Source organism: Carcharodon carcharias, chromosome 4 (genome assembly GCF_017639515.1).
Source record: "Carcharodon carcharias isolate sCarCar2 chromosome 4, sCarCar2.pri, whole genome shotgun sequence".
NCBI lineage: Eukaryota > Metazoa > Chordata > Chondrichthyes > Lamniformes > Lamnidae > Carcharodon > Carcharodon carcharias.
In genome coordinates this window covers 9,474,455-9,500,802 of record NC_054470.1, presented here as the reverse complement: position 1 = coordinate 9,500,802, position 26,348 = coordinate 9,474,455, and the positions used below count along the sequence as shown (strand labels likewise).

The 26,348-nt window shown below is 42.1% G+C and overlaps 1 protein-coding gene across 4 annotated transcripts in view; it reads right to left on the bottom strand.

Annotated features, from left to right (window-relative positions):
* LOC121277398 (dmX-like protein 1) overlaps positions 1-26,348 on the bottom strand; it is a 258,411-nt gene that overhangs the window by 164,855 nt on the left and 67,208 nt on the right. For all 4 annotated transcript variants that reach the window (XM_041186812.1, XM_041186814.1, XM_041186813.1 and 1 more), the window contains exons 6-9: positions 20,974-21,040; positions 10,528-10,703; positions 1,528-1,699; positions 149-317 (exon numbers count right to left, since the gene is read on the bottom strand). In XM_041186812.1, the coding sequence (XP_041042746.1) occupies positions 149-317; positions 1,528-1,699; positions 10,528-10,703; positions 20,974-21,040 (584 nt within the window). The remainder of the gene's footprint in view (positions 1-148; positions 318-1,527; positions 1,700-10,527; positions 10,704-20,973; positions 21,041-26,348) is intronic.

Below are 26,348 nucleotides of genomic sequence, written 5' to 3'. Positions count from 1 at the left end.
GTCAGACACAATGGAGGGGTCAAGGGAGATGATGGTGAGGTACAGCTGAGTGCTAACATTTATTACTCGCTATTAAGTATTATCAGTTAACATAAAATACTGAATGCTTTCAATATTATCTTGGCATATGAATATGGAGCTTCCTTACCTGTTGCTGGATTAATACTGGCTGCAATGTGAAAATGACAAAGTGAATTTGCATGTAGAGGTGCATTCCTATGGACTTCATGTGCATCCTGTTGATGGGGTAAATATCCACTATGTGCAACAAGACCAGATGATCTTCTTCTCCCTATACGAAAGGGTCTGATGTTCAACTATAAAGGAACAAAAATTCAAATCACCTTAGTGTAGAACAATTGTTGAACAACAGTATTAATGTTACAAAAACAAAAATTGCTGGAAAAACTCAGCAGGTCTGACAGCATCTGTGGAGATGAAGACAGAATTAAGGTTTTGAGTCCGTATGACTCTTCATCAGAGCTAAAAAGAAATAGAAATGTGGTGAAATATAAGCTGTTTAAGGGGGGTTGGACAGGTGAAGTTGGATAGAGGGCCAGTGATAGGTGGAGGCAAAGGAGAGACTGCCAAAGATGTCATAAACAAAAAGGTCAAAGGAGTGTTGACGGTGGTGATATTAGCTAAAGGATGTGACATAATAGTGACATTAAGAGTAGAAAACTGGATGAGCAAGTGACAGATGGCCCTAGTGGGGGTGGGGGAGGGATCGAAATAGGCTTAAAGGTGGAGATAAAACAATGGACGGAAATAAATTTGAAAAATAATAATAGAAATAGGTGGGAAAGGAAAAATATATAAAAAATATAATAGTTATTAGAAAAAAAGGGGATCAAAAAGGGGGTGAGAGAGATGGAGGAGAGAGTTCATGATCTGAAGTTGTTGAACTCAATGTTAAGTCTGGAAGGCTGTAAAGTGCCTAATCGGAAGATGAGGTTCTGTTCCTCCAGTTTGCGTTGAGCTTCACTAGAACATTGCAGTAGGCCAAGGACAGACATGGGCATGAGAGCAGGGTGGTGTGTCGAAGTGGCAAGTGAGACGAAGGTCAGGGTCATGCTTGCAGTCACCCAGTCTGCGTTTGGTCTCTCCAATGTAGAGGAGACCGCACTGGGAGCAGCGAATGCAGTAGGTTAAATTGAGGGAAGAGCAAGTGAAGTGCTGCTTCACTTGAAAGGAGTGTTTGAGCCTTAGGACGGTGAGGAGGGGGAAAGTAAAGTGTTGCACCTTCTGTGTTTGCATGGGAAGGTGCTGTGGGAGGGAGTTGAGGTGTAGGGGGTGATGGTGGAGTGGACCAGGGTGTCCCGGAGGGAATGGTCCCTATGGAGTGCCGACAGGGTGGGGGTGAAGGGAAGATGTGTTTGGTAGTGGCATCATGCTGGAGTTGGCGGTATTTATGTTAAGCTGTTAACACTGCAATTATATTTTAAAAGAGCGTTTTTCTTCCCTTCAGAGAAAAATCCTTAGAATTCATTATCGTAAGCTTTCTCACATCTCTAAGGCATTCTGTACCTTTTCCCGACTGGAGATGTTCCTCTTGAGGTTGTTGGGTGCAAAGACAGATTCAGACCACTGGGTGTGGCCTTCGCCAGAAAGTAAACTATCACTCGGGAGTAAAGTCTCTGCCCATAACCGACAAACACTGTCCCTGCAGCAAGTCAACAGGACATTACATGTGAGGCCCCTGCAATGAAAGAAAGGTTATAAACCCAAATTACAATGATTGAGATCATTTCACATCAAAAGCGAGGTATAAAATATGAATGAAAACGCTGGAAATTCTAAGGAAGTTCTAGGTCCATGTTTACCAACACATTAACCATTAGTTATATATTGCAATTATGTGGCTAATTGTAATCCAGGTGCTACGATTTGTATTTTTAATTAGTAAATAAAAAACAATTACAGTATTGGGCATTTGGTCTCTATACTCATATTCACATGCCATATGCTTCTGTGTGGTTACCTTCATAAAGCTAAGACAAAAAGCTGTGTGACGATGTGCTATGTCTGATAAATTCATGCCTAAATATCAAAATTGGGTTAATTAGAAAATTTGCGACCATTGATTCAATGGTGGTAGATGCTACCCACATAAGTACAAACACATTAGGCTAAATTTGCGGAAGGGAGTGGTGCAATGGTATCTTTACAGGACTAGTAATCCAGAAACCCAGGGCAATGCTCTGAGAACGTGGGTTCGATCCCCTACCACGGCAGATGGTGAAATTTGAATTCAATAAAAATCTGGAATTAAAAATCTAATGATGACCATGAAACCATTGTTGATTGACGCAAAAACCCATCTGGTTCACTAATGTCCTTTTGGGAAAGGAAATCTGCTGTCCTTACCTGCTTTGGCAATGTGGTTGACTCTTAAATTACCTCTGAAATAACCCAGCAAGCTACTCAATTGTATCGAACCACTACAAAGAAATTAAACTAGACAGACCACCCGGTATCAATCTAGAGACTGGAAACTCAGTCCTGTTGACCCTGTAAAGTACTCCTTAATCACATCTGGGGACTCATGCCAAAATGGAGAGAGCAGTCTCACAGACCAGTCAAGCAACAGCCTGACAGTCATAAACGCAGAGTTATACCTTACAGATAATATCCCAGACACCACCATCACCATCCCTGGGTATGTCCTTTCCCACCGGCAGGACAGACCCAGCAGAGGTGGCGGCACAGTGGTATTCAGTCGGGAGGGAGTTGCCCTGGGAATCCTCATCATCATCTCTGGACCCCATGAAGTCTCATGACATCAGGTCAAACAGGGACAAGGAAATCTCCTGTTGATTACCACAAACCACTCCTCCTCAGTTGATGAATCAGCACTCTTCCATGATGAACAACACTTGGAGGAAGCACTGAAGGTGGCAAAGGCACAAAATGTACTCTGGGCAGGGGACCTCAGTGTCCATCACCAAGAGTGGCTCGGTAGCACCACTACTGACCGAGCTGGTGGGGTGCTAAAGGACATAGCTGCTAGACTGGGTCTGCAGCAGATGGTGGGGGAACCAATAAAAGGGAAAATATACTTGACCTCATCTTCATCAACCTACCTGCTGCAGATGCATCTGTCCATGACAGTATTGCTAAGAGCGACCACCACACAGTCTTTGTGGAGACGAAGTCCTGTCTTCACATTGAGGATATCCTCCATTGTGTGTTGTGGCACTACCACCATGCTAAACGGGGTCAAACAGACCTAGCAACTCAAGGCCAGGCAACCATAAGGCGCTGTGGACCATCAGCAGCAGCAGAATTGTACTCAAACACAAGCTGTAACCTCCGGCATATCCCCCACTCTACCATTACTACCCAGCCAGGGGATCAACCCTGGTTCAATGAAGAGTGCAAGAGGGCATGCAGGAGCAGCACCAGGCATACCTAAAAATGAGGTGTCAACCTGGTGAAGCTACAACACAGGACTACTTGCATGCCAAACAGCATAAGCAGCAAGCGACACACAGAATTAAGGAATTCCACAACTAACGGATCAGATCTAAACTGTGCGGTCCTGCCATATCCAGTCATAAATGGTGGTGGACAATTCAACAACTCACTCAAAGCGGCGGACCCAAAAATATCTTCATCCTCAAGGATGGGGGAGCCCAGCATATCACTGGAAAAAACAAGGCTGAAGCATTTGCTACAACCTTCAGTTAAAAGTGGCATGTGGATGAGCCATCTCGACCTCCTCCAGAGGTCTCCAGCATCACAGATGCCTGTCTTCAGCCATTTCGATTCACTCCACGTGATATCAAGAAACAGCTGAAAGCACTGGATACTGCAATGGCTATGGGCCCTGACAATATTCCAGCAATAGGATTGAAGACTTATGCTCCAGAACTTGCTGTGCTCCTAGCCAAGCTGTTCCAGTACAGCTACAACACTGGCATCTACGCAGCTATGTGGAAAATTGCCCAGCTATGTCTTGTACACAAAAAGCAGGACAAATCCAGCCGGCGAATTAGCACCCCATCAGTCTACGTTCCATCAACAGTAACTGATGGAAGGAGTGTTCAACAGTGCTATCAGGCAGCACTTGTTTCGCAATAACCTGCTCAATGACACTCAGTTTGGGTTCCGCCAGGGCCACTCAGCTCCTGACCTTGTTACAGTCTTCATTCAAACATGGACCAAAGAGCTGAAATCCAGAAGTGAAGTGAGAGTGACTGTGCATGACATCAAGGCAGCTTTTAACTGAGTGTGGCATCAAGGAACCCTAGCAAAACTGGGGTCAAAATGAATCGGGGGAAAACTAGAAATAAATAAGTGTGATCTGATAGCCATTACAGAGTCATGGCTACAGGATGACATAGATTGGAACTGAATATTGAAGGGTACCTGACATTGCTGGAGGACAGGAAGTTAGGAAAAGATAGAGCAGTGGCTCAGTGAATTAATGATGGCATCAGCATATTAGAGAGAAATGATCCAAGTTCAGAAAACCAGGATGTAGAAGCAGTTTGGGCAGAGATGAGAAATGATTAAGGCAAGAAGTCACTTGTGGGACTAGTTTACAGACCCCCTACTTCTAACTATAAAGTAGGACAAAGTATAAAAGAAGAGATAATTACAGGTTGCCAGAAAGGTACAGCACTAACCATAGGCAATCTTAATCTACATATAGACTGGAAAAATCAGATGGGCAAAGGTAGCGTAGATGAGGAATTCATAGGATGTTTTTGGGATAGTTTCTTAGAACAGCATGTTCTGGAGCCAGCCAGACAGCAGGCTATCCTAGGCGTGGGATTCAGCAATCAGATAGGATTAATTAATAATCTCATAGAGAAGGCACTCCTCGGTAGCAGCAATCACAATATGATTGAATTTTACATTCATTTTGAGGGAGAAACGAGTGCGTGCAAAGCCAGTATTTTAAACTTAAACACAGGCATGAAAGTGGAGTTAGTTCAAGTGAACTGGGAAATGAGGGTAACGGATAGGTCAACAGAGGTTCAGTGGCAGACAGTTAAAGGGATATTTCAGAATACACAGAATAGATACATTCCAATGAGAATTCCAAGGGGAGGGCCCACCATCCATGGTTAACTAAAAAAGTTAAAGACTGCATCAAACTTAAAGAAAAAGCATATAATTAATTATATGCTTATAATTAATAATAAGCATAATTAATAATTATAATAAAAGCATATAATTACATGAAGACAGGTGGCAGGTCAGAAGATTGGAAAGAATATAAGGAACATCAAAGGATGACAAAAAGATTAATAAGGAGGGAAAAATTAGACTATGAGAGAAAGCTAGTAATATAAAGACGGATAGTAAGAGTTTCTATAGATACTTAAATAAGAAAAAAGTTAACCAAAGTGAGCATTGGTCTAATAGAGTGTGCATTTGGGGAATTGATAATGGAAAGTAGGGAGATGGCAGACGAACTAAACAGGTATTTTGCTTCAGTCTTCACAATAGAGGACACAAGTAACATCCCAGAAATAACTGTAAATCAGAAAATGGAAGGGAAGGATGAACTCAGGAAAATTACAATCAACAGGGAAGTGGTATTAAGGAAATTGTTGAGCTGCAGACTGACAAATCCCCAGGTTCAGATGGACTTCAGCATTCTTGAAAGAAGTGGCTAATGAGATAGTTGGTGCACTGGTTTTAATTTTCCAAAATTTCTTAGATTTGGGGAACGTTCCATTAGACTGGAAAATAGCAAATGTACCTCCTTTATTCAAAAAGGGAGACAAAAAACAGGAAACTATAGGGCAGTTAGCCGAACATCTGTCATAGGGAAAATGTTAGAAGCTATTATTAAAGATGTGACAGCAGGACGCTTAGAAAAAATCAAGGCAATCAGGCATAGTCAACATGGTTTTGTAAAAGGGAAATTATGTTTAACCAATTTATTGGAGTTCTTTGAAGGAGTCACATATGCTGTGGATGAAGGAGTACGGGTGGATGCACTGTACTTAAATTTCCAGAAGACATTTGATAAAGGCTATTGCAGAAAATAAAAGCTCATGGTGTAAGGGATAACATAATGACAGGGATAGAAGATTGACTAGCTAACAGAAAGCAGAGAGTTGGCACAAATGTGTCTTTTTCTGGTTGGCAGGATGTGACGAGTGGTGTACCACAGGGATCAGTGCTGGGGCCTTGACTTATTACAATTTATATAAATGATTTGGATGAAGGGACCAAAGCAATGGTTGCTAAATTTGCTAATGAGACAAAGATAGGTAGGAAAGTAAACTGTGAACAGGATGTAAGGAGTCTACAAAGTGACATAGATAGGTTAAGCGAGTGGGCAAACATCTGGCAAATGGAGTATAATGTGGGCAAATGTGAAATCCTTTATTTTGGCAGTAAGAATAACAAAATAAGCTTACCTAAATGGTGAGAAAGAGCAGAGCTCTAAGATTCAGAGGGATCTGGGTGTCCACGTGCATGAACCACAAAAGTTTAACATGCAGGTACAGGAGGTAATTAGGAAAGCTAATAGAATGTTATCATTTATTGCGAGGGTAATTGAATACAACCATAGGGAGGTTACGCTTCAGTTGTATGGAGTATTGGTAAGACTGCATCTGGCGATTGTGTACAGTACTGGTCTCTTTATGTACAGAAATGTGTTAGCAGTTCAGAAAAGGTTTACTAGACTAATACCAGGAATGTCTTTTGACATGTTAGGCTTGTATCCTCTGGAATTTAGAAGAGCAAGAGGCGACTTAATTGAAACATTTAAGGTCCTGAAGGCTTTTGACAGGATGGATGTGGAGAGGATGTTTCCTCTTGTGGGAGAATCTGGAACTAGGGATCACTGTTTAAAAATAAGGGGTCACTCATTTACAACAGATGAGGTGAAACTTTTTCTCTGAGGGTTGAGAGTCTTTGGAACTCTCTTCCTCAAAAGGCGGTGAAAGCAGAGACTTCTGAATATTTTTAAGGCAGAGCTAGGTAGATTCTTCATTCAAAAGGGGGGGTGAAAGGTTATCGAGGTTAGGCAGGAATGTGGGGCTGAGGTTACATTCAGATCAGCCATGATCTTATTGAAGGGTGGAGCAGGCTCAATGAGCCGAGTGGCCTTTTCCTGCTCCTAATTTGTATGTTCGTACGAGTCATACTTAGCACAAAGGAAGATGGTTGTAGTTTTTGGAGGTCATTCATCTCAGTTCCAGGACATCACCACAAGAGTTCCTCAGGGTAGTGTCCTAGACCCAAGCACCTTCAGTGGCTTTATCAATGACCTTCCTTCCATCATAAAGTCAGAAGTGGGGATGTTTGCTGATGATTGCACAACGTTCAGCATCATTTGCGACTCCTCAGATACTAAAGCAGTTCATTTCCAAAGGCAGCAAGACCTGGACAATATCCAGGCTGGGGCTGACAAGTGGCAAGTAACACAAGTAACAGGCAATGACCATTTTCAACAAGGTAAATCTAACCATGATCCCTTTTCATTCAATGGCATTACCATCGCCGAATCCACACTATCAACATCCTGCGGGGTGGGGGTTACCATTGACCAGAAACTGAACTGGACAAGCCATTTAAACACAATGACTACAAGAGCAGGTCAGAGGCTAGGAATCCTGTGGCGACTAACTCACCTCCTGGCTCCCCAAAGCTTGTCCACCATCTACAAGGCACAAGTCAGGAAGGTGACTGGATACTCTCCACTTGCCTGGATAAATGCAGCTTCAACAACACTCAAGAAACTTGACACCATCCAGGCCAAAGCAGCCCACTTGACTGACACCACATCCACAAACATTCACTCTCTCTACCACTGACGAACAGTGGCAGCAGTGTCTACAATCTACAAGATGCTCTGCAGGAACTCACAAAGGCTCCTTCAATAGCACCTTCCAAACTCACGACCACTACCATCGAGAAGGACAAGGGCAGCAGACACATGGGAACACCACCACCTGGAAGCTCCCCTCCAAGCCAGTCAACATCCTGACTTGAAGTATATTGCCATTGCTTCACTGTTGCTAGGTCAATATCTTGGAACTCCCTCCCTTTCAGTACCGTGGATGTACCTTCAACACATAGACTGCAACAATTCAAGGCGGCAGCTCACCATCATCTTCTCAAGGGCAATAAATGCTGGCCTAGGCAGCGACGCCCACATCCCATTAATGAATTAAAAAAAAATCTTCCAGTGAGTGGCAATCAACGTTGGATTGCCACTGCACTCCTATTTACTTGTCTTGCACTGGAGCCCCACATTTCTCACCTGGTTTCCAAACCGGGCCTCCACAGAAATGCACGCCTGTTCTAAAAGTCCTACCTCCTAGTGCAGGATTGTTGGGGTAAGCCAAGCCATGCACCCTCTTTACAGCACTAGCTGCAATACTCCGGTAAATTTGAAGTTTCCAAAGTCTCTTCAAGAAGCTACCACAAGAAGTTAAGTTTGTAAACTAAGTGGGTGAGGGAATAGGGTGGCAGGTGGTTGGATGAGGCAGTCGGGGGAAGATGGGTGGGTGAGGTGAGGTGGGGGGGGGGTGGGGAAGATGTGAAAGGTAAGTGGGTGAAGAGGTAGGGTGAGGGAGGGGTTATCAGGTCTTGGAGAGGGTAGTTGGGGGGAGGGTAATCCAGGGGGTCTGGCAGAGGGAGTAAGAACTGGTTTTAATCCTTCTAATCTTGACTAACTATTCTGGCATGTGAAATATCCAAGGTCCCTGTCTTTACTCAAGAGTTTCCAAGTGCAAGGAAATTGCCCATTGGAAATCCAAATTTCCCAGGCAATTCCCAAATTGTCCGTGTGTGGGGACTTCCGAAGGGACTCTCAGTGCATCTTGGGCTGCACCTCCAGGGTACGACCATCTAGGGATCAGGAGTTCTGGGCCATTATATAGTATAACAACACTACAGAAAACAACACTAAACAGTTGTGCAGTTACCTGGATTACCTGATCAAATATCAGGCAGGGTGTCAATATTATACAATATCATAACTGTCCCAAATTCAGCAAAAAAAGCAATAAATAGGAAGAAAAGATAAAGACAATAGCTTGGTAGTGCAGAACTTGAATATTGCCAAAAAGAGTGACAGGCTGACGATGCTTTTTGTCCTGTATTTAACAGGGCAAACACAAGAATGACAAATGTCAAACTATTGCAACAACTTAAACTACAGGGGAAAAGGGTGCCGATCAGTTGGCAAATCAACTCTGATATGCCGAGGCACTGCCTTGGACAATGAACTATAGGCTCCCCATGCTTCTGGGTAATTTAAAGAGTGAAAAATACCATTGTTCAAGTAACACATTTAGCAAGCTATTTCCCACTGCTACTACACAGTGGCGATGCTAATGGTATTTTCTACTAATAGGGTGCTGCCATCGGTCCAAAAATACGAATGGCTTACCACACAATTGAGCAATTTCAGTGCTGGTGTGATGCCAGGTATGTAGGCTGTATGTCCCAAGGATTAGCAGATTGAATCAAACAGCATGTTCCTTCAGTTTGCAACAGGCAGGCAGAATACAAATCAACCACCCTTGCAAAAGTCAAAACAAAATTTCTACTGTTAGATATGATTCTGCAATTGTGCTGGACTTGCTGAACAATCCTGAGTGTGCTAATAGTTAAACTAACAACCAATTTCAGATAATCAGTCAAGCTCACAACATGGCTCCTTCGCACTTGCTAGAAGTGACATAAATTCATATTCAGGGACCCATTCTCTGGAAACAAAAGGAATATGCTCAAAGCTTGCGTCTTTTTGAATTATCTAGAAGCATAGGGAGCAATAGTTCCCTGTTGCTTCCACCAAGGCAATGCCTCTGCCGATTAGAGTTGACTTGTTAAACAAACAGCACCCGTTTCTCCTGTGGTACAAATTGTTGTGAGCGGCTGAAATTCGGTATTCTTGCATTTGTCCTGATGAGAACAAGAGGGAAAGCTTTGGCAACAAGTCTCTCTTTTCAGCAATGTAAAAGATAAACAGTGGAAGGGAAAGTGGAACAATCCTAAGCTTGTACTGAAATTTAACATTACAATGTGATGTCAAGTTCCACAGTTTAGATAAAAGTGCCCAATGGGTGACCTTGTTGTTAATAGATAAATAATTGTACAGACAGATAAGCTCAATGTTACTTTCATAAAAACAGAATGGTACGGCTAGATAAATTTGCAAATGAAACTTAAGAACATAGGAACATAAGAATTAGGAGAAGAAAACTAACGGCCTGTCAAGCCTGCTCCATCATTCAATGAAATTCCACTTTCTCGTCTGCTTTTCATATCCCTTGATTCCCTGAGACACCAAAAATTGTCCATCTCAGCCTTAAGTATATTCAACAAGCAGAACAGCTTTTTGGAGTAATTTGTGAATAAAGAGCGGGGCAATAAGATTAAAGGTCATTCGAAATGCAGTGCTCAGCTTTGATATCTTTTCTCCGCTCCTAACCTTGATGTTTGATAGTTGATTTGTTCACTTACATCTCCACACACTTGCTACCTGCTAACATCAGCACTTGCAGTGGTAATGTATTGTTTGGTCTTATCAAGTATTCAGCTAACCTTGGCATGTACTTGCTGGTCTTCCTCCAAGAGAATCCAGTCACAGCCCGAGGATGGGCTAAATATACAAAGGAAAAATCAATATCTCCTTCTTTCTTGTCCGCTGGTGTGACTGGTGTCATCACAGCTGATTGCCAGCTGCTGGAATTGTACCACACTTTCACAAGGCAGTCATCCTGGGGGGGTTAGGAGAGACAGAGACAAATCTTGAACATTTGACCTAGAACATGTTTTTCACCAAGCATTAATGGAATGTACATTTATCCAAATGCAGTATATATATTTCGCAGCATCTGCTACATATTTCAAGGTTTAATGAATATCTAAACTGCAGTTATTTAAAAAAAACTTGAAAGACACAAATGTAACAGTCAAAAGTTCTATATTTCCATGGTTCAAAGAAGGCTTATTAATACAAAATCAAGTTACTGGCTATGCTGTCAAAGCAATGTATGAGAGGTAAAATGGAAATCTTTTGTGTACCAAATAGTTGCTGCAGAATCCTTTCGATACAAATTGTACCTTCATCAATTAATCATTACCAAGGTTATCAAAGTTGTCCTTTCATATCAAATCACAGCACCTACAGCAAATGACATTCAAAAAGCACTTTTAAAGTTGGATTTCCCAGTCCCATGGAGGCAGGCTTGGAGGTGGGGGCGGGGAAAAATAGCCTGAAGCCAAGCTGGGACAGCTTCCCAACATATTCTCACCTCTGGGAACTGAGTTGGCTGCCCGCTCCATAGAGGCAGACAGCCAATTAATCCAATTAGTGCCCCACTTTGAGTGAGCACCAGTATTTTATTGACGGAGAAGGCTCCCATCATGTGCTGAGGCCCTCTAACCTGATGTTGCTGCTGGCTTCGTGAGTTTCCAGTGCAGCTCTTTTGTGTCGATCAGCAAGTCGCAGTCTCAGTAGTACCTACCTTTCCTAGTGGGGTTACCTTGGCTCCAGAGCTGCTGATAAAGCCTATAGTATTTGGAGCCTGTCCGCCATCTTCAATTAATTAGATGGTTGCCTCCCAGAACATTGCACCACCGGTCTCGCTGCTGGCAAGCACAAGCTTGGGACCCCCCCCCATTTGGTTCCAACATCAGAGTCCCGAAGCCTACAGGAAATTTCAGCCCTTAATGTGGAAAAACGTCCCAAGGTGTCTCAGGATAGAGTTGGACAAAAATGGATACAAACCTACAGGAGATTGGAGGTTGGAGTAACCAAGAGCTTGGCCAAAGCGTGGATTAAAAGCAGGAGGTGGAGAGCAAATGGCGAGCAAGTCCAGAGTCTAAGCACCAAACAATTCAAGGCACATTCAATGATGGGAGTGAGGAACATGCACAAATAGACAGAATCAAAGGAACAGAGCCCTGGGGGGGGGGGGGGGGGGTTATGGGGCAGGAGGAGGCTACAGAAGTAGGGAGAGGCATGGTCTTGAAAGAATTAAAAGAGGAGGATCAAAATGTTTAAATCTGAGGTGTTGGAGAGTTAATTTGTGTCAGTAAGATCAGGGGTGATGTGTGAACTAGATTTAGTGGTATGACAGTCTATACTTTAGCCCATCCAAAGTCCTGTCTAAGTAGAGGACAGGGGGCAGGCCAGACCAGCAATTAAAAGGTTGAAACTGGAGGAGGTACAGACATTAGTGAGCGTTTACCAACCAGTAGATTCGGACAGTGGTAGAAGTGGTTGATGTCATGAAAGTCATCTTTGTGATGGAGAGGATATGTGGTCATAAATTCATTTGCGATTGAATAGGATGCTCAGATTACTAACTATCTGCTTCAGCCTGAGACTGGCCAGACAGGGGGGTGGAATCAGTGCCGAGGGACAGGGTTGAAGCTAACAATTTCAACATTGCCAGCATTTTCATTGGAGTAAATTGCAGTTAATTCCTGACACAAATCCACCAATAGTGAGAGTTTTTACAGAAAAACATAAAAGTTGAAAAAATGATTTCTCAAAAGGAGGGAAGGGTTCACCAGTAATTACTGGAATACAGTGAGAAACCAATTTTAAGTGTTTTGGACAAGGTCGCTGGCAAAAAGTATAGGCTGGTGAGGATGCTCTCAACTGAACTAGACAACTTTTGCCTGGAGAGGATTATCCCTTCAGTACCACCAGTTCTAATTTTAAGATAGAGTTTCAAAAATGGTTTAGCTTGAAATTCACATCTAATGTATTTTTAAAAAATAATTAAAGGTCCACTTGTTTCTTTCTACCACGCTCAAATATCAACCACTCTTTTGTCACCTATCTCTCATGCCCATTTTTCTGTCCATTGTGGGCAAACAATGCTCTCCACTCCACACACACTCATTCTCTACTCTGGAGAATCCAGTATCTCCTTCAAGCCATGTCACTGCACCTTGGTAGCAACCAACACTATGCTTTTAACATTGGCTCCTATTTGCATTCTCTATTACAAGTATTGTGCTGCTCATTTCCTGAAAGGTGCCCAGTGATTTTGGAACAGTCCATATGATCAGTTTTGCATCAGAGTCATGCAGCACCATTCTACATTGGGATGCTGCTGCTACTTCTCAATATTCACTAAGTTTCCATAGATAATTTGCAGATGTGAAAATTTACTACTCTGAAGTGTGTTATTCTGCTTGAGGTCAGAATGTTGTTTAAACAACATTTCATAACAAAATCTGTATACTTTTCTATTTAAATGTTGAAGTTATTTGTTAAAAATTGTTAAAGACTGATTTATATATGAAGGTCTTTGCTGAATTATCTAATCTTAGGTGGGTGACAACAGGGGATGTACAACTTCTCCTACTGTCCCTTTGATGACCTTTCATCAGGTTATTGACATGAAACATTAACTCTGTTTCTCTTTCCACAGATTCTGCCAGGCCTGCTGAATATTTCCAGCACTTTTTTTTAAATCAGATTTCCGGCATCCACAGTATTTTGCTTTTGTCCTACTGTTCCTTGTTTATTGAGGTAAAAAGTTGAACATGGATCTTTCTTCTGCTTGCTACCCAGACTCCTGCTGGAACTGCTGAGTGTGAATATCAGGTGTGATGTCCCAGTGATTGAACTGCCTGTTGATATCTCTTGGTCTTTTCATGCAAGCTGACTAACATCAATGCAACTATAGCCAAGCAAGGAGCCAAAACTTCCAGATCAAATGAGAATAGATAAGAAAAATGAAATATATAGTGGGCATACTTTATAATAATGTTACATTATGATCAAATACAGTACTTGCACAGTATTTTGAAGAGTATGCATGGGCTGGCACTGTAATTGAAATTACTATTGGTATAAAGTGGTAACTTCATTAAATTATATTTTCTTTTGTTAGAGGCCTCCTGATTATGATCAGGGATATCAACTAAATATTTGTGGGTGTTCATTCCATCCTTCAGCAACATCTCAAAGGACAGATACTCAAGGTATAATGCTTTATGTAGGCAAACATGGGCTGCCTTTGTGGACATAGCAAAATTTCACAGTGTAAAGAATGACCACTCACCGTTTTAGATGGTGATTGAGGGAAGAATGGTGCCCAGAATGCTACAGGAAATTTGACCTCCAAATTAGTGCAATGGTATCAAATTCAATTTACAGCAAAATATTGAATTCCACATCCGTCTCAAAAAAGTACAAATATTGTGTATATGATTCTGAACATATCTGCAGTTGCCTTTATTTTTATGCTCTGTAAAGATATACATTGTCTTTAGACATACAAGTTTCTATTGATGACACAGCTGTGCTATTGATCACTTTTCTCAGCTGCACGGTCTGGCCCCTTTTAAGATGGCCAAAAAAAACATTACGTATTTTATATATGCAATGACATTTAACTTAAAATATAATTTCCTCAAACTACAAACTTATTTTTGCAAAACATGCTTAAGTTTAATGAACGGGGGCAATATTGCTGCAGTTATGTTACTGGACTTGTATTCCAGAGGACTGGATTAATAATCTAGAGAATAAACATTCAAATTCTAAAGTATTTTGAACATTTGAATTCAGTTTTGTTTTGTTAACAGAAATAAAGCTGGTAAAAGTTAACATGACTGTTATGAAAAGCCAACTGGTTCACTAATCTTCTTTAGGGGAGGAATCCCACCAACCTCAGGAGTGACTCCAGTTAACTCCCTGAATAATCATCACCTGAAACAATCTAACAAGTTACTTGGTTGCGCAAACTGCTGGAAAGAATAAAACTGAACTAATCACTTGGCAGCATCAAGGTATCATATAGAGCATGACAAAGCAATGTCTCATCCAGTCAACCCTGATATTTGACTTTTAGTGCCTTGTCCACTCCAGTTAAAGCTCCACTTGCATTCTTTCAGTCCAGCTTCAAAGCACCTTCGACTTCAGTGCATTATCTTTCCGTGATCTCTCTGCAGTTTTCAATCTCAGCTCACCAAAATTGTATCCAAGCTTTTGTTTCCACTTGTTTCTTTCCCTAAGGTTCTCCATCCTCCCTGCATTTTAATCTTTAACTTATTCAAGACACAATTAGTATGTCAATTTTAACATATCAAATCATGTTTGCCACTTTCTTCCCTTGCAAATCTACATTGACTCCTGTCCTCAAAAAGCAGTCAGTTTAAACTCTTAGATAAAAACAAAAAACTGCGGATGCTGGAAATCCAAAACAAAAAATAAAAAATACCTGGAAAAACTCAGCAGGTCTGGCAGCATTGGCGGGGAAGAGTACAGTTGACGTTTCGAGTCCTCATGACCCTTCAACAGAACTAAGTTAAAATAGGAGAGGGGTGAAATATAAGCTGGTTGGGGGGGGTTGGGACAAGCAAGCAGTGATAGGAGCAGATAACCAAAATATGTCACAGACAAAAGAACAAAGAGGTGTTGAAGGTGGTGATATTATCTAAAAGAATGTGCTAATTAAGAGTGGATAGCAGGACGAGCAAGGTACAGATAGCTCTAGTGGGGGTGGGTTGAAATAAGACTAAAAGGGCATAAAAGGTATAGATAAATGATCAGTGGAATACATTAAAAATAATGGAAATAGGTGGGAAAAGAAAAATCTATATAAATTATTAAAAAAAACAAAAAGGAGGGGGAAGAAACTGCCTGTCCCTCCGTCCCCACCCCATCTTCCAATCCCAGCCCCGGCCGGGTATTCACTATACCTCCTGAACTTCCCTTCTCCAACACTGAACATTCAGTGCTTAGCAAAGGACTTAGTTTCATAGCCTTACGCCCTCATCTCAATGAATTTCGGGCTCGGCACGATGCTGAACTCTTCTTCTTCCGCCGCCTTCGTCTCCGGGCTCACTTGTTTGGGCAGGAGCGCGCTCCCCGTTCAACGGATCCTTTTACCCACCTCCAATATTCTCCATCCACCTGGACCCCTTCCTCTGGATTCTTACCTTCTCTTGATCTTTTCATTGAGAACTGTTGGCGTGACATTAGTCGTCTCAATTTCTCTGCTCCTCTCACCCATTCTAACCTGTCTCTCTCTGAACTTACTGCACTCTGTTCTCTCAGGTCCAACCCTAACATTGTCATCAAACCCGCTGACAAGGGTGGTGCTGTTGTTATCTGGCACACTGACCTCTACCTCGCGGAGGCTGAGCGTCAACTCGCAGACACTTCCTCCTACCTCTCCCTGGACCATGACCCCATCACTGAACATCAAGCCATTGTTTCCAGGACTGTCACTGACCTCATCTCCTCTGGAGATCTTCCTTCCACAGCTTCCAACCTGAGAGTCGCCCAACCTCGGACGGCCCACTTCTACCTCCTACCCAAAATCCACAAACAGGACTGTCCTGGCAGACCGATCGTGTCAGCCTGTTCCTGCCCCACGGAACTCATTTCTTGCTATCTTGACTCCCTTCTCTCTCCCCTTGTCCAGTCCCTTCCCACCTACATCCGTGATTCCTCTGACACCTTTCGTCATATCAACAATTTCCAGTTCCCTGGCCCCAACCGCCTCCTCTTCACCATGGACGTCCAATCCCTCTACACTTCCATCCCCCACCGGGAAGGTCTGAGGGCTCTCAGCTTCCTCACACCCCACTTCCTGTAAGGACTCCATCCCATTCTCTCAGTTCCTTCGCCTCCGTCATATCTGTTCTGATGATGCTATCTTCAAAAATAGTTCTTCTGACATGTCCTCCTTCTTCCTTAACCGAGGTTTTCCACCCACGGTCGTTGACAGGGCCCTCAACCATGTCCAGCCGTTCTCCCGCGCGTCCACCCTCACGCCTTCTCCTCCTTCCCAGAAACATGATAGGGTCCCCCTTGTCCTCACTTACCACCCCACCAGCCTCCGCATTCAAAGGATCATCCTCCGCCATTTCCGCCAACTCCAGCATGATGCCACCACCAAACACATCTTCCCTTCACACCCCCCCAACCCCCCGATGGCATTCCATAGGGATCGTTCCCTCCGTGACACCCTGGTCCACTCCTCCATCACCCCTGCTCCTCAACCCCCTGCTACGGCACCTCCCCATACGAATGCAAGATATGCAACATCTGCCCCTTCACCTCCTCTCTCCTCACTGTCCAAGGGCCCAAACACTCCTTTCAAGTGAAGCAGCATTTCACATGCATTTCCTTCAACTTAGTCTACTGCACTCGTTGTCCCAATGCGGTTTCCTCTACACTGGAGACCAAACACAGACTGGGTGACCGCTTTGCAGAACACCTTCGGTCTGTCTGCAAGCATCACCCAGACCTCCCTGCCGCTTGCCATTTTAACACTCCACCCTGCTCTCTTGCGTTCTGCTGAAGGGTCATGAGGACTCTAAACGTCAACTCTTTTCTTCTTCGCCGATGCTGCCAGACCTGCTGAGTTTTTCCAGATAATTCTGTTTTTGTTTTCTCTTGCCCACATGTCTGTCCTTGGCCTGCTGCATTGTTCCAGTGAAGTTCAACGCGAACTGGAGGAACAGCACCTCATCTTCCAACTAGGCACTTTACAGCCTTCTGGACTGAATATTGAGTTCAACAATTTTAGATCTTAAACTCCCTCCTCCATCCCCACCCCCTTTCTGTTTCTTCCCCCTCCTTTTTGTTTTTTGAATAATTTACATAGATTTTTCTTTTCCCACCTATTTCCATTATTTTTAATGTATTCCACCGATCATTTATCTATACCTTTTATGCCTTTTTAGTCTTATTTCACCCCACCCCCACTAGAGCTATCTGTACCTTGCTTGTCCTGCTATCCACTCTTAATTAGGACATTATTTTAGATAATATCACCACCTTCAACACCTCTTTGTCCTTTTGTCTGTGACATCTTTTGGTTATCTCCTCCTATCACTGCTTGCTTGTCCCAACAACCACCCCCCCTTCTCTCCCCATCCAGCTTATATTTCACCCCTCTCATATTTTTTCTTAGTTCTGTTGAAGGGTCATGAGGACTCAAAACGTCAACTGTACTCTTCTCCGTCGATGCTGCCAGACCTGCTGAGTTTTTTCAGGTATTTTTTACAATTTAAAAACTCTTTCTTCATCCATTAATCTCTCCATATTCTTTCCCTGCCGCGTGTGCAACCTCCTCCAGTCTTGGATCTCTTTTTGCATCCTTTGGCCCAAAGCCTTCTGTGCAACACCATTCCCTCAGTCCTCTTCTCTGGAGCAACATTCCTAAATCTTTCCGCTTCTCTCCACTCTGTACAAAGCTTTTTAAACCTCTGCTTTCTGCCTAGGCTTTTGGTTATCTCCTTACCACAGCTTGACATATTCTTTTTTCCCCTCGCCCCTCCCATCTCTTCCTTCAGCCCTAAAACCCTTCAAGAAATCTGTGTTTTTCCTCAGTCCAGCCCCTTGTTCCTTCCTGACTTTCATAGCTCATTATTGAGGGCTATGCCGTTAGTCATCGAGACCCTGAGCTCCGCAGTTACCTCCTGAAAACACTCTGCCCTGCTGAAAAACCCTCTTTAAAACCTAACTGCTTGACCAAGGTTTTAACCACCTTTTCCAATTATCATGACCATTGATTCAATCTCATTTTTTGTCTGATAATGCTCCTGTGAAGGACCTCGAGATCTTTTACTACATTAAAAATACCACATAAATACATGTTATTACCTTAGCTGATTGTTGAAAGCTTAAATACATTTTAAGGCAGAAATAAGCACTCTAGACGTATGCTGTCATGTTTGACCATGGTTTTATCATAGAGAACAGAAATAATTGAGAGTGAGGGGTTAAATGGAGGCAAAAAAAAAAAAATCCAACATTGGTAACATCCCAGTTGGATGAAGCAAACAACCTACTTAGGACTACAAACGAAGGCACATCTGAATGCACGGCTCTTGTATATTGAATGATAGTACCGTTTTCTTAAGAGATTTTCTAGCAGATGTAAAAAATGGCTTAGGGATGATTTATTCCCTTATGGGAATGCAACTTCCCGCAACGTAACATCTCCAAACAAGAATAGTTCTCATGAAGGCAGGGAAATGGGGGATGAAAACCATGCTACACCAATCATCATTCCTCACCTCGTAACATCAGCAATATAATTTGGCATGAATGCATACAGTAAAATACAAGATTTTCATAGATTCCAAAGGATTTATTTCCAGCAGTAAGCTGAACCATTTTAATTTTATTTTTAATGGATACACAATTTAGAAGTAATCTCCTTATCACCGTTCATTTCACAACAGTTTATTTTGTTTCCTGCAGTAGAAGCAGTGATACATTTTCAATTTCTCACACTTTGCTATCTAGTTCTTGGGCTATAACCATTCTACGGTTCATACAATGGAATAACTGAATATCAATGATATTTTAGAAAATCTACCCATGAAAATAAGAGCTTGGTCAAAATACAGCTCGCCATTTATTATCTTCTATATTTAATTTCCATATTAGTCCAGATCTTCCATTCAGCATCAATGCTGCACACATTGATGCTGCCCACAAAGATTTCTGCAACCAGACCCTTTCACGATCCCGGCTGAAGAGACAGTGCAGGCATCACCGTGAATGAGTGCAAAAAGAAGCAGAAGGGAGGACACGCTTCCTTTTCACAACAGTAGCCCGCCATATTCAGGTAAATTTTTCAAGGTCCAAGTCTTTCAATGGGTTGGTGAGTGGATGGATGCAGTATGCAAGGTGCAAATGGTGGATGGGGTGGGTGGTGGTGAGATGGTCAGGGAGGGCAGTCAGGTGGCCAAGGGGGGGGGGGGGGGTAATCGGGTGGGCAGGGTGGCAGTCAGGTGGTCAGGGAGGAAGAATAGTCGGGCTAGAGAAGGCAGTAGGGTGGGTAGATGGGTTGGGGGCAGTCGGGTTGGAAGAGACAGTTGATTGAGTGGTTGGGGGAGGTAGTCAAGTCAGGTCCGGTCAGGGGCACCAGTTGGGTGGGTAGTCAGGAGAGGAAGTCGGGTAGGTGGTCAGGGGTAGTTGGGGTGTCAGCTGTGGTCCTGTTTTGCCTTCGCTGGCTAATCACCGAGTTAGACGGGGTGTTAACTGACGTAACATTTCCAGGATAAGTATCCAGGTAAGCTCTGCTAATCTGGCTCAAGTGTCGAGACATTCACAGAGGGTCTTGGGCAGCTGAAACAAGTCCATCAGAAGTACAAACTTCTCGGGCCATTTCCACACACGTGTGGGAGTCAGCACACCTGCATGACCCTGACATGCATCTCCCAACTTGTGTCCCATCTCCGAGGATCAGGACAGCGGTAGATTTGCGCCATTGTTAGTTAACAAATATTTAGCAAGCATTCAAGATGAAACTCGCAGACTCAATGGGCCGAAGGGCCTTTTTCTGTGCTGTAGATCTCTATGACTAAATATTTGATTAAAAATATCTCTGTAGCCATCATATTTTGACAGAAAACAATTCAAATTTATTAAGGGTTCATCACCCTAATTTTGTCCAACTCAAATACCTTTTCTTCTAAGAAGCTCTGCACACAGTCAAATGGTTTTTAAAACTGATTTTATCTTAGCAGCCATCAAAATGTTCCTTTTAAAGCCATGGTACAAATTCAGCATTATTTATGAGAATGATTAAGGAAGTTCAAAGACTGACATGAAGTCTTCTAAGGCAGCAAAAAGCAAGAAATGTAAAGTTAATTTATAATGAAAACTGTTAAAATTATTTTATATTTGCAACAATAAACCAGCAGGATCTTATACAGTTGACTGTTTTATCAGTCAAATCTTTCCTGTTAATAAGATATTTTACTTAGCTGAACAAAATTAAATCATCCATACATAATTCCCCAGTTAAATGAAAATTCCAGTAACTGTTTCATTCTTAGTTTGTGCAAAATTTAAGTGTTTAATAGCTGAAGTTTATTATTTGAAAACATTGTTGCTTAGTTGGGCTGAACAATCACAAATTATTTCAACTTCATGGGCATCTTAGAACACTTATGATAGTTATTTAAAATAAAAACAAATGAACCATCCTCAAGATATATCAAATATTAGGTTGGTGTTCTATCTCAGCCAAACAAAAACAATACAAATACCTTTCCCACTGTTGCAAAGAATTCACCATCTGGAGACACCTTTAACAGATGGATGGGAGATGCAGTTCTGTAAAAGCAAATCAACATTCTTAGATACATCACACCAATCCAAAAGCTATACCAAAGTCCAAATTGTTTCTCTTAACCTAAAATTTCAAAACAATTCAAATGTGCCTGAGAAGAGGGGCTGTGAAATGTTGGGCAAAATGGGAGGAAACAAAAAAAAAAGTGAAGTAAACAAAAAAGAAGCAAAATATCAATAAGGTCAAATGAAATTACATTTGCACATTCATTAGTTGGTCTATAATAAACAGCACACTCAGTAGGACAAAAGATGTATTGCAATTTTGCCCCTACATATTCCACATAACATTTGGAAAATGGAACATATTCTTTGGGTTATCAGTTACCATTTGGAAATCTCTATGGGACTTTATTAAATTTCATAAATACACGAGCCAAATTTTATTTGCACTGCTGAGTGAAGTGAACAACATGGATTTTGTATGTCCCCCCCAGCCCCCCGCAACCTCCCCCCAATTTTCTTCCCTCTTCTACTGAAGGCGATGTCTCATACTACTGCACATTTATTCAGCTGATGACAACTTCCTTGCTTCTTACCCAAGTAACAGTTCACATATGAACCTGTAGAGTGAACATTACTGGCATCATAAGGCATTTCACGCAAACTCAATCTTGTTCTCAAGGATTATTTGCATAGCTCAATTATTAGCAGACTTACAACTGGGAACAGTGTTTATTAATTTTTCTCCTTGTTTGCTAAGGGACACCAAGGCCGACTGCGTCATTCCCCTACTGTTAGGCCAATTGCAATCAGCTAACTCAGCATAAACCAGAGATCCAATCTCTACCTACCCAATCCACATGCTTTAACACTACAACAGGTGGTAGATTTATTCAGTGAGGGAGGGTATAAAGGATAATGAAAGGGAAGAAAACAACAGAAGCAGGAGTGCAAATGGAGTGCATTCATCCAACTAATTTTAAATGCAAGTCACCAAAGCTTGGAGACAAACATTGATCCACAAGGGACTATTATTGTCATCACTGAATTAAAGCAATAAGTAGAGATAACAATCTTTGTTCCAGAAAAGTGAATCAATTTGACTCTCTGCAAGAGAGGAGTTCTCTGTTCTTTTAGTCTTCTCCTGAAGCTCAAAGATAAAAATATATACTAGTAGACATTCAATGGCAATGTTTGCAGTATGTCAAAGGGCATAAGAATGGAAGCACTTTTGGGCTTCAATCCCCTGCCAAAACTATTCTCTACCCCAAGACCATCCTGGAGAAGAAGATTATCCTCAAATTCTTTTCTTCCCTGTAATTATCTGCTTAAATTCCTCTCTTCCTTACCATTGCCACAAATGAGCAGGAGATTATTATGGGCTTGTCACTTAAGATAGAGAGGATCAATTTAGTGGCCTCTATTTCAACACCCACTCCCTCCCTTCTCTTGCGTAAGCCTAACCTCCCAAAAGATTCTCAACTGCCCAACTCTGAACCCAAATCTTTCCCCAGTGTGTCTTCCCAAACATGCTCATCCAGCTCATTTAAACGACAAGATTCTGGCCCTCTTACTGATTGCATTGTAAATTCTTTCTCCCTACTGTCCTCTCCCTGTAAAACCCGCTGTCATCGCCTATATCCTCGCAGACTCTTGACCCCTTCATCCTTGCAAACTGCTGCCCAGCACAAACTTCCATTTTCTCTCCAAAGTCCTGAAATTGCTGTTGTTTCCCAAATCTGTGCCTCCAATTCCTTTTTTGAATTGATATGATCAGCTTTCCCTTTTTGCTGCAGTGAAACAAAATGAACCAAAATCACAAAAAAGATTCAGTGATGATGACAGAAGTGCATTATTCCTCCTCATCTCATCTCTCTCCTTTGAGCCAGCCATACTATCCTCCTCTAGTACATTTCTTCCATTCAGCTAAATGGAGCTGGCCTCATTTGGTTCCAGTGATACCTATTTAATTATTGGCAGACCTTCTCCAACAATGGTCCCCACACCATTTCCTCCAAGGTTCCTGAAGGATCTATGCTTGGCTGCTGCTGCTACTTCTTTATCTACATGCTATCACCTGATGGCATCATCTGCAGACATGAAGTTAACTTCCATGTATAAAATTACAACACACAGCTCTACTTCTCATTCAAACACTAGGAAGACCGAAGCCCTCATTTTTGAGCCGCACCAAAATCTCTGTAATCACCCACCTCCCTGGCCATCGTCTCAGGCTGAATGAGAATTCATAACCTTCGTGGTCATGTAGACCACGAACTGCATTTACAACCCATATTCTCTCCATTAAAAAGACCGTCTACTTCCACACCCATACATTGTCTGCCTTTGCTTGTGATTCAGCCACCTATTGCTGGAGAACTCATCTATGTCTTAGTGACTTTCAGAATTGACTACTACAATAATCTCCAGCTGGCTTTCCATCCTCCACCCTTTCAATTTCAGCTTGCCCATAACTCTGCTATCCATATACTCTCCTGAAAGTCCCTCCCAAACATCGACTTACACTGTAGTATTATTTGATGTACTCATATATTGTTATTTGGGGATCGTCTTGAGGCCTAGCAACAAATCCTATCTCTTATCTCTCCCTCTCAATCCGATCTTTCATTCTCCCTCTATTTCCCTCTCTGTATATGCTTCGGCATCCAACTAAATATTTTAACCCTCACTACCTGGTTTGGACTCTGCACTGAACACAAGAACATAGGACTTAGGAGCAGGAGTTGGTCATTCGGCCCCTTGAGCCTACTCAGTCATTCAACAAGATCACAGCTAATCTGATTTTGGTCTTAACTCCACTTTCCTGTCAGCCTCCATAACACTTGACTCCCTTGTCTATAAAAATCCATCCAATTCGGTCTTGAATAAATTCAATGACCCAGCTTCCACTGCTTTCTGGGGAAGAGAATTCTGCAGATTAACAACCCTCAGAAAACAATTCTCATCTCCATCTTAAAAGGGAGACCTCCTACTTGTAAACTGTGTCCCCTAGTTCTAGTCTTCCCCACAAGAGGAAACATCCTCCCATTATCCACCCTTCAAATATTAACTTCAGCTATGTTCAAGAGTAAACAGAATTTCCACAACCCAGGAACATAACTGAGCTTCAAAGATTCCTTGGGATGATGAAAAAGTCAGCAAGCTCCTACCAACTTTAGCAGTGGTCAACGAATCTTTGAGACGGTTGATTAGACAGGGTCAACAGTGGTGCTGGAATGCAGACCAGCAAAATGCTTTTGAAAGGATTAAACATTTTTTAATCTCTTCTGAAATCTTGGCACATTACAGCCTAGAATTACTGACCATAGTAGTAGCAGATTTATTTCGAGTGCAGAGAGAAAACAAGTGTAGACTAGTCCACTATGCCTCTAGGTCACGAACAGAAACAGAATAACGATACACCATGATAAAAAAAGCAGCAACATGGGTGTATAAAAACATTTCAAACTATGTTATGGGACTGTGTTTCAAAATCGAAACAGACTATAAGTCACCTGTCACCCTTCTGAACATGAAAGGAAGATGCCATCCAGAATCCAGCAGTTCAGACTAAGATTGCTGAGATGTGACTCCATCACAGAGTATATGCAAGGGAAGTGTCAAACAACAGCAGACACACTGTCACAAATACCGTTAGAAAGAACCAAACAAGAGAATTTACATTTCATTGGGGAGGTTGAAATATATACATCCTTAATCACTCAGCATTTACCAGTTACTGCAAAAAAGTTGCAGGAAATAAATCAAACCCAGCAATGAGATGAAGAATGTCTCCAAGTCTGAGAATATGGTCTGGAAGGATATTCAGGCTTTTTGTCCACTAATCCAAAAATACGGCAGTACTTTGAACAGCGCAAGCACCTCACAGTCATTGACGACTTACTTGCCTTCAGCAAGAGAATAGTCATACCAAGAACACTTTGCTTGGTAAAACAGCATTTGGAAGAACGGAGAACCAACCAGGCTCAGAATTTTAATCACAGGCATAGAGTGCATGAGTTATCAGTGCTAACTGGTAGAGAGTGGATGGGTCCAAGATCAACAGTAGGAAGGCACAATAATTGAAAAAACTCCACATCCAAGATCGTACAGGATTGAGACAGACCAGGGTATTACAAGAAAAAAGCACAGTGCCTTAATATTCTTGGAGGGAAGGCCAATAGAAACTTGGGCTTACTACTTAGATCCAGATAATCAGACAAGCTTCGCAGCCACTCAGGAGAAAAACATATACTAACAGAAGAGACAGTACGTAATATATTCAACCTCAAAAGGAAATCACACGATGATTAGGGAGGTCGGTCAAGGCATCTCTGACACTAACCCCTGTGAAGTCTGAGAATTTAGGAAAGATGTAAATATCATGGGGATAAAGACTTGAGGGTCTATGTGGAGTAAAGGGTTAACACAGAAGCATACATGATGCTGATGTAATAATGATGTCAGGTCACATGACTGAGAAGTAAGCGATCTGGAAGGGGGAGATGGTGGCATAGTGGCTATGTCACTGGACTAGTAACTCAAAGGCCCAGGCTAATGATCTGGGGACATGGCTTCAAATGTAAATTCATGCAGCCTGTGAAATTTAACTTCAATTAACCAATCTGGAATTGAAAGCTACACTCAGTAATGGTGACCATGTAAACCATCATCAATTGTCATAAAAACCTATCTGCCTCCAAAAATAACTCCCCCATCCAGTCCTTGATGTGCCGAATAGCTCCTTCTGTACCGTAATGACCATGACCTTTAAACATTTCTTTGCCCCCTTAGATTAGATACCCATTAATGACCCTACAGTTTCGCTGTGTCTTGTTCATATTCTGCCAGTCCCACTGATTTACAATGACTATTAAGTCAAGTTGTATTTTTATCAAATGATACTCTGGGATATTTGCTGGTGCTTGAGGTCAAATGTTCATTATTTTGTGAAGCTCTTGAAAGGTTCCGTGCTTAGTAACTAACAGTGATAAACAAGTTCTGCTTCAACAGGAATCCGACTTACCCCACCCTTCATTTTTGCTGACCATCTCAACCATCACATTTACACCGATTTTGAGTCATTTACCCAAAAAACTTTGATGGGTATCTGCTTATATTGGAAATTCTCAATGTAAATGTGCATGCAGTTTCAAAGCTAAATGTTGATCTACAAGTGTAAACACAATGAGATAATAGAAAGTAAAGGTTTGTGAGCAAGAAGTGGGTGCATATTTAGGATGTTTAATATTGCAACAGAACCCCCATAGTGTGTCAGATGACATGTGGCTTTACAACAACGAGAGTATTTATGCTATGTAAGAACGCAGAGCCAGTGATTTACACTAAA